This window comes from Camelina sativa, chromosome 18 (genome assembly GCF_000633955.1).
Source record: "Camelina sativa cultivar DH55 chromosome 18, Cs, whole genome shotgun sequence".
Lineage (NCBI taxonomy): Eukaryota > Viridiplantae > Streptophyta > Magnoliopsida > Brassicales > Brassicaceae > Camelina > Camelina sativa.
The window spans coordinates 8,098,876-8,108,487 of NC_025702.1; the positions used below are offsets into that span (position 1 = coordinate 8,098,876).

Genomic DNA, 9,612 nt, shown 5'->3' on the forward strand with positions numbered 1-9,612 from the left:
GCTGTTGGGTCACCTCCGTTGAAACGTGGAAATTCTAATTTCACGACTCTCCTGTCGGCGAACGGGTTCATGACGTCTCCGCGATTAACAGCTTGAAGTTGTTGGTCACGCCCACCACTCCTCTTGGTTGGTCGTGTGGTGCTACCATCTTCTTCATGTTTAGTCGTCAACACCTCCGTCAGCCTAGTAATTGGAGCCTCCATCATCTCAAACTTCCCATCAAACCCTTGGTTCATCTGCTGCACTTCCTCCTTCAGTTCAACAAAGTTGGATTCGAGATCTTCAATCCTTTCTTTGTTGCTCATGCTTGATACCATAGTGGTCCGATTCAAGCAAGATACAAGCTCTGATACCAATTGTTAAAGTCCCAATCAGAAGCTTAAAGAACAATCAACACAAGAATTCTCAATAATCAAATCTTATTCCTCTCTCTTTGGTTCTCTTCCAAATATATAGAAAAAATCCTAAGAATGATAATGTTAAAATATATAAAACTTCCAAAATAAAACTGAAAATAAAAGGAATAAAACCAAAACTATAGAATCGACTCAAGCCGTCTATTCCTTGTAACGTGGATTTGGCCGTCTCACACAAACAGGCCTAGCCTCTCGATTCAGCCCATCATATTATTATTATTATAAAAAAACGGGTCCGGTCGTTTTAATGGTATCATGTTGTTTGGTCTTCTAAGAAGCAAAAATCTGTTTTTGTGTCTTCTAGAGAGGCAGAATATCGGGCTGTTGCTGTCACAGAGCTCTGTTGGGTTGTGTCTTTATTACGGGAGCTAGGCTTCAAGTTTGTAACGCAGTCTGTCATATATTGTGACAATGTAGGAGCAATGTATATTGCTGGTAATCCTGTGTTTCATTTCTAAATGAAATATGTGGCTTTAGATTATCATTTTGTTCGCGAATTGGTCCAATTGTTTCGAGTCTCTGGTGTGTTTACCAAGGATCAGTTGGCAGATGCATTAACAAAGCCGGTCTCTCGTTCTCTTCTTTTTAGTTAATTTGTCCAAAATTGGTCTCTTTTCTCGTCGTCTATCTTGAGGGGACGTATAGAAATAATATTGTATCTCTATGATCTTAGTTATAATTAGAGAATATCATCTCGTTGTTACGTACAGCTGTTAAAGATCTTATCTAGCCTATATATCCCGTTGTACGTTGTATAATATTCTTCAAGGAATCATATCGATCTTGCTCTATAATTGCAACTTTAAATAACAAATATGTCATTCTTTTAAATAGTCATAACTTATACAATTCCCCCAAAAAAAAAAAGTTACAATTTCCCTTAAATCTAAATTCTACAGGATCTAATGACCATATTTGGAGATTTTTATGAATTCTTAATGAAGAAAAAATATAAAACAGTGAACTGTGTGACACAATGAATGTCTCATCACATGGATGGTTGTGGATAAAACAAAACATGATCCACTCTTCTCCTCTCAATCTTCATCCTCATTAATTAAATTAAATAAAAACAAAATTTAATAATTTCGATCTTTTTAGGTCATTTAAAAAAAGAAAAAGTCATTATTATTTGCTCTTTTCCGGAATCAAAAGAATCATATTATTATTATTATTTGGTTCAACTTCAGATAATGGAAGCTAGAAGGCTTGCGATCCTCTGTTCACACCTCAACCCACCTGGTCCGAACCCGTCCCGAGACCCGACTCTCAGGGTCTCCGGTTGCAGCTCTGGTTCGTCCGACGACGACGGCAGAGTGGAACCATCCAATCTCCCAAACGACTGCGTTTTCTGTAAGATTATCCGTGGCGAGTCTCCATGTCTCAAGGTTTTTAAAACTCTCTCTGTTTCTTCAAATTTCTTTACACAGAGAACTAAAAAAACTAACTAAACTCTTTTGATGCAGTTGTACGAGGATGATATGTGTTTGTGTATACTGGATACTAATCCACTAAGCAATGGGTAATATAGTCAACAAATCTTGATTCTTTTTTTTTTTTTTAAAGAACAATCAAAACTGAGATTGGTTTTGCCATATGCTCTGTTATATACTTGTGTGTACTTGATTACTTGGTGCAATTTGGTTAGCATCTTGATTGATGGATTGCATTTTGTTACAAGTGTATGAACTTTTGTTCTTTTGGTGTTTCAGGCACTCCCTTATTATTCCCAAATTACATTATCCAACATTAGAGGAAACTCCTCCCTCAGTAAGTTCCACCTTCCTACCACCTTGTATGTTACAAGTGTTTGTTCCATTTTTTAGTATAGAAAATTTGTATATGCGTATAAGATTTTGATTATAGGTCTCCTCCAAGGAGAATGCAGGTCGTTGCTGCCATGTGTTCCAAAGTGCCTCTTATTAGTAACGCCATCGTGAAAGCTACTGACAGTGGTATGCTCTATAAGTTTTTCATTTCTGTATCCATCTCTGATACAATCAGATTATAAGAACTGTCTTTACATATATATATATATATATATATATATATATTAGTAATGAAATTGTCAGAACCTTAACATTTTGATAATGGAACTTTCCCTTAGGAACCCGTTCTCTCGATGATCTCAAACCCCATTTCTTTGCTCATCTTTTATAGAAGGACCGCATAACCTATGTCTACCATAGTTATTCTTATACAAAAGAGTACAAGGCTTTTTGTTCAAGACCTTATCTGTCTCATCATTAGTTTACGCAACCATTGAATACCTTACCTGGCTTGTGAACTAAGTTTCTTCTTCTTTTTATGTTAACATAGCAATCTCGTTATAGCAATCTTCTAAAGTAATCTTGCCATTCCTTCTGGAATCCTTTAACCAATTTTAGGTAGATGATTCTGATTCTGATCCTGATCAAAAACTATTTTATCAGATTCATTTAATTTATTGGTTAACAACGGCGCAGCAGCTGGACAAGTCATATTTCACGTAAGCACATGCTGACTTCCTCAACTTTCTATTTCTCTTATTTCCTGAGGAGGGAAGTTTCTACTAACAGTTCCTTATATTTTTTCTCTCTCAGACACACATTCACATAATCCCGCGTAAGGAACATGACTGCTTATGGGCTTCCGAGGTACAAAACAAGATCGAAACAATACATTTTTGAAAGGTGCATGAAAGTTGCCTGACTTGATGGTTTTCTTTTGTTTGTGTGTGATGAACAGAGCGTACGGAGACACACGCTGAAACTTGACAAGGAAGCATCTCAACTGGTATCGCGTGTTCGACAGCAATTGTGTAGCCTCCTTCCTCAAGAACAATTGGTTCAGCCCTCATAAAAGTCTCTTATCAAGAGATCACCATTGTTGTAACTTTGGATACAGAATCCAAACACGAAGTATATTCTGTATAGTTCATATTCAGTCTCGTTTTTGTTTAGCCATGTTCTTGAATTTGTCGGTTAGTTTATCAAGTTTTTTAGTTATAGAAATAGAAGAAGTGGTTTAGTCTCATTCAAATCAGAGGCTTGCTAGGCTCATCTAATTAGTAAAACTCCTGCACATAAAGTATCCAATTTGAGATTTAGGATTATAATGGATCCAGAGGCATATTACCTTAATCTGATTAAGTCGTAAAACGATGACTTCAACCTTCTATGTTCCTTCTCCATCCCTCCATGGTCACAGCCACAGACGACAGTTTCTTAACTACTTTCGCTGTTATTCCAATCTATCTCTCAATACTTTCCAATCTACTCACAATTAAGTTTTATAATCTTCTCCACTTTGAGATATATGCTTACGATTGCCACCACTTAACCAAGTTGCACGGAAATGGTTACGTTTTGAACCAGCACCACCTGAGAGATTGACATGTTATATGATTGTTAAGAGAACCAAATTATGGTTATTACAATGTTAACATGAGTCTACGGCTATTAAAATGTTGAAGTAAAATAATTATGTTGGACGCACCTAATCTACTTGACTACTACATAATTTACATGGTAATAGCAGATTTCTTAGTTAATGTGCTTTTTGGTTTATAATCTCTAGCAAGTTACATTTTGATAATCTATCAGAATTTCTGTTTACTTCATTTACTTGTGTCAAAAAATGAGGACATTTAACAGAGGATCACCTTTGTGAATACTCAATTGTTTTTTTTAAGGATGTGTAATATAATAGGAGGAACAAGCAAAAGACAACGTGCATGGATGGCCCATTCCTGACTGAAGTAAGAGTCGTTAAGTAGTCGCTAATTTGCTGTTTACGACTAAAACGTGTAGTCGTAAATCTTTAGTCGGTAAAAGAATTAGTCGTAAAAATAGTCGTTATTTAANGCCAATTTAATTGGGATGTAACACTAATTAATATTTGGTGTAACTGATAAAGTTTTTTCTTTTAACAGAATTTTTTTTTTCATCCATGCTAACTATAGTAAAGTTTATTTGAGAGTCGAATAACCAAGATTTTGGGATACGAGAGTCAAAATCAAGTTGCATTGTTTACTATATCTAGCTTTCAATTGGAACCACAATAAAGTAAGAGAGAGATTTGTGGCTCCCTAATTAGAGGAATCAGTTCTTTCCGACTCCACAGATATATGAAGAACCATTTTGGTGTTCGGTCCAAGTGATAGAGAGAAGATTAAAATGATTACGAAGCTAATGTCTTGGGTGATATGGGGAGGAAAAGAGAAGGGTCGTGAAAGTAGAAGCTTAATAGAGGAACTGCCAACAGAGATTCTAATGGAGATTCTAAGGAAATTACCAGGGAAACAAGCATTGATTTGCCGTTGTGTCTCCAAGACGTTTCTTAGTGTTATAGACTCTCGTTGTTTCATGGAAAGACATCTTCATGATGATCATCATCATCATGATGGCGGTGAACCTCCAGAATTGCTCACTTGTGGAAATCATGGTGAGTTCCTTTATAAGATGTGGATGTGTAAGACGAGGCTGGCCGAAGAGAGTGATGAAGCAAATGTGCTAAAGGTGGACGATCGACACCTTTGGAATTATCCTTGCAAACAAATACAATCTTATTTTCACCCTATAAGCTCGAAGGGACTAATTCTAACCAGAAGTGATTCGGGTCGTCCGTATGTCTTCAACCCTATACCGAAAGAGGCTATGAAGATACCAGAACAGATGGACGAAAACTCATGGAAACAGCCTCTAGGATTCGGATATGATCCCAAAGGAAAAACTCACAAGATCATTAGTGTTTGGGAAACAGAAGAGCATGAGCTTGTGGCCGAATTATTCAACCTGAGGGGAACAGACTCAAAATGGAGGAGCTTAGACATCTCCTCTTCGGCCTCCAGTCTTCCTTACGGCCACGTTTCTTTTTCTTCTTCAACGGTGACCATTAGTGGATATGTTTACCGGACGGCCACCATAAGCGATGTGAGTGTCTTCAGTATTAACTTGGGTTTTTATTTTCATAAAATATAGCGTTAACAATAATTGTTTCTTTCTTGCAAATACTTCAGGGATCCGAGGCGGCTTGTACATGTTCTCTTCTACACTCTCGGAGAGGATACTTGTTGAAAACTATAAATTGGAAGCCCATAGTCCTACGTTTCAGCCTGGAGATGGAGACATTTGAGTGGTTTTCTCACCCGGCTATCATCGAGAGGACTTTCGTCCAACTCTTCCGCCTCACTAATCTTCGAGGGACCTTGGCCATGGTGGATTTTTCTTCCGAGGAGTGTGTAGGGTTGTGGACACTGAGAGATAAGGCGAGAGGAGAATGGTCTTTGGACTACAGATTTGACGCCAACGTGTTCAGAGACAAAGTGAGACACTTCTGCCGCGGCTATGAAAAGTGTACAAGCAAATTACATATGGTCGGTGCTTTGAAGGAAGGGCTGCTTCTAAGGATTTGGGATTCTACTGTCTGTATTTACTTGAACCTCAAGACAAAACGTATGGAGTTTATTGGGTTTGAGAATGAGATTCAAGAATTAATAACTCGGGATTTCATCGTCAGTTATACTCCGAATTATCTACTTCGTCTCAAGACTTACTATGACCAATCAAGAGTCATATGTGCTCACCCTCATGCCGGTGCACGTATTCGAGGACGTCTCCATGTAATGCTTACGCCCGGTGATTCTCTTGCTTATGAGTTAAGGTGTTTTTATGATAGCTTCTACGTCACATTCGATGAGCTTATTGGGTTTAGGTCGCATAAGGAAAACCGCCTTCAAAAAGATATTCAACTTGAGAAAGCTCGAAAATTGAAGGAGGAAACTCCATGGACTTTTGTTTAGGATACGAATCGTTGCGTCTCTCCCGTTTCATATATTAGATGAACAAAATAATAGTTAAATATGTTATGTTTTGGCTTCTCAAAGTTTTTTTTTGTTTGTAGTGTTGGTTTCTCATAGTTAGTAATTAATAGACCGTGACACATAGCAAATCTACCGATCAAAGATTTAACCATGGTCATGATTTAATTAACAAAATATTATTTATTTCAATTTCCTTTCCAATTCGCTAGAAATATGTAATAATTTAAATTATTTTCCTATTATTTCTTTGACTTTATTTTCAATTAGTAATATGTGAAATCCATATCATATATAATATATAATATGATAAGGTTTTTCTCAACTTTGGCTAAGAAAATGACACTTACTTACTATATTTCTGACACCTGTATTTTTTAGTTTAGACCTAATTAACTAAACTCATTTGTAGTTTGAACCTGGTTAATTAACTACAGGCTCATAAAACCAAAAAAACAAACCATCAACATTTTCTTCCTCCCTTCTTCAATCAGAAACACATGCAGTCTCCAAGAATCTATAACCACCATATATTAGTTTGTGGTTGGTTTCATCTCGGAACTATACCAACATTAAATTAAATTTATGGGTTTGAATTTTTGGGTTTAATTTCTGTATTTGAATCTTAATTTTCACGGTCACAAGCAGAATCAAATTTAAGTAAGATGGTGGAATGGTATTATTTAAGTCAATTAGTTTAACTTTTTTAAAATATATATATATATATATATAATTAAAATTTTGAGCTTACTTCTGGGAAAATTACATAAGATTGTGAGATGGTTTTGATCTAATTCTATAATTATTTTGTTTGATTCACATTTATTATTTCAAAAGTTATGGTATTTTTGAATTACATAAAATTTAAAAGTTTTCATATTAGGCATTTCAGAATATTATGAACACAATCAGTTATGTTTTGATTTGAAATAATACCATGATTTTTTACACTGCCTGATATATCTACCCATTACTTTCCTCAGTTTTCATTTTTGTTTATATTACTTCTCATTTTTAACTTATTATTTTGAAACACTTTCGAATTTATGATCATGAATATTTGATTTCAATTCTTTCTCTCCCCTAAAGGCTCAAACATTCTATAAAGCTTGGTTTTCTAAAAACAACTTATTACCATACAAACACATCCTCTTTGAGACTATTGTGAAAACATATTTTTTGGTCAAACGCTATTGTGAAAACTAAAACACTAAATTTCTATACTATCCTCGATTCAATCTCCAACAGACAACAAAACACCGATAACAATAGTATCGTTGTTCGGTGATGTGTGTAGAATTTCACTCCAAATCTTTTACCTGAAAAGACTACACGACGACTGAAAGTGCACAGTTAATCAATTGTAGTATTTTAGGATCGATCCTACAGAGAGTAATAGCAAGCACAAATTGAATTAAAAGGGAAAGAAATATGGCTAAGACTAAAGAAGAGATTGGGGTTTTGGTTTTCCTAATAACTATTGCAAATAAATAAAATGTAAATTAAAGCAGTTTCAAACTATAAGACTAAGGCGTTGGGCGTTTTGGGAGTCATCTTAGGGTTTTCATGGTTCTGGGCAATATTAAGTGTAAGATCTAACAAGTAAATACTAATTTTCGGTCTAGGTTCTCAACTACGAAACACTAATGAACTAACAAGCAATTCTCAAAGAATGAAAGTCTAAAGTCTTCACACTCCGTTACTCAATTTTCGCAGGCAACGTCGCATGTCAACCAGCTAGTTAAACAAGTTCGATACATTCACCAAACTTCGCAACTCAACTTACGCAGGTTACGAGCAAGGCTTTGGTATAACACTAGTTCGGAGAAGTAGGATAACGCGGTTAGCGCTCCCGTTCTCTATATCAGTACTTGGTGATCAATCCAAGCATAAGCATTAAGATAAAGATGTCCCAAAAGAACTCTAATATAAAACCGAAAATAAGATCTAACAACCTAATTGAAGCGAACCTATGAATTCCCCTTGAATCACCCCATAGAACCCAACAAATAAAACTACTCGCTCATGATGCTAAAAAACGACATTGATATTATATAGAACAACATCAAAAACGAATCAATAAACAAAAAGGGGTTCAAAGTAAACTTCTCTATTTGTCACAAAAGTAACTTGATCCCAAAAGCAAAGTAAGTATGAAAGAAATAAGGAAGAGTAGAGATTTGGTGTCTTCGGTGATGGCTTCTAAGAGGGGGTGAGAGAGGACGAGCTTCAACGGCGGTAGACGAGTCTCTGGTCGTCTCTAGGTCGGCTGATTGTTGCGTGGATGAAGAACTTAGGGGCACAAAGGAAGCACACCTCAAAACTCTAGGTCTTAAGAGTATTTATAGGGTTTTGTTTAGGGTTAGGGTTTTGTAAGGATAGAAACGTCTTCTCTTGTTAAGTGCAGGACAAGGGGCGGCGAAAGAGGCTTCTGGACCGTGGAGGAGGCTTGGACTGGCCCGTGGTGATGGTCGCTGGTCAGGCCTTGAATGAAAGCCCATCCGTAGGTCGGTTCTTCTTACGTCAGTTTATAACATGTCTCGGTAAATCGGGCATAACTTCCGGATGAATGAATGGATTGACTTGATTCCACTTTGAGGAGAAAAATGACTCTTCCAGCTTTCCATAGAAACCAAGCATGATATATTTTGAGTTGTGTAAAGTCTTCAAAAGTAACCCGTACTATAAAGCTCTGAAACTTTCTTAAAATGTATTTTCCTTGTCTTTTGGTCCTGTTTGCTATAAAACCTGTAAAACCTTCTTCAAACCTGAAATACTTGATAATAGACATTAAAGCATTGAAATCATATCAAACTCTTCCTAAATGCATATGAAAACTATAGCTAATATGAGTAAAATAATGATGTTATCAACTCCCCCAGACTTAGTCTTTGCTTATCCTCAAGCAAATAATCAAACTAAATCATGGAAAAGAGGTTTTGAAAATACTGGAAGTTCACTTATCTTTGGGGATATTGTCTTTGCACTCTTCATCGGCTTGACATTAGGAACTTCCATTTGTAATCCACCATGAGAATCATCAACTCTCCTTGATCCCACAATTCTTTAGAGTCTCCAGAATCTCCATTGTCATCTCTTTACATAAATTAAAGCAGTAATAAAAAGTGAAATATTACCAAGGGAAAATCGATCAATGGCTTGCAGACTCTCTTCAAGCCAAGACTTTCTTCATATGATTCATTTCCTCTCCCTTTTCTCACTTCTCTTTTTTTTTTAATCAAAGGTGTAGGCGAATACTGGGGTCATCGATAATTTACCTACCCCTCGCTTCCAAGCTTTGTGTGATCATTTGACTCAAGAGTAGAATAATGAGGTCACAGGTAATTTACCTACCTCTCTAAACTGATCAAAATCATCTCATCTTTTATTCTCTTT

General features: G+C 36.2%; 2 protein-coding genes across 2 annotated transcripts; both read left to right on the forward strand.

Moving 5' to 3' along the window:
- Positions 1,545 to 3,431, forward strand: LOC104760833 (adenylylsulfatase HINT3). Its single transcript, XM_010483803.2, has 7 exons — positions 1,545 to 1,804; positions 1,883 to 1,938; positions 2,129 to 2,186; positions 2,305 to 2,371; positions 2,849 to 2,904; positions 2,999 to 3,052; positions 3,144 to 3,431. The coding sequence occupies exons 1-7, from the start codon at positions 1,610 to 1,612 to the stop codon at positions 3,255 to 3,257; spliced, it is 600 nt and encodes a 199-aa protein (XP_010482105.1). The 5' UTR covers positions 1,545 to 1,609; the 3' UTR covers positions 3,258 to 3,431.
- Positions 4,589 to 6,198, forward strand: LOC104763232 (putative F-box protein At1g46984). The gene is made up of 2 exons (XM_010486636.1): positions 4,589 to 5,329; positions 5,560 to 6,198. Exons 1-2 carry the CDS (start codon positions 4,589 to 4,591, stop codon positions 6,196 to 6,198), a joined length of 1,380 nt encoding a protein of 459 aa, XP_010484938.1.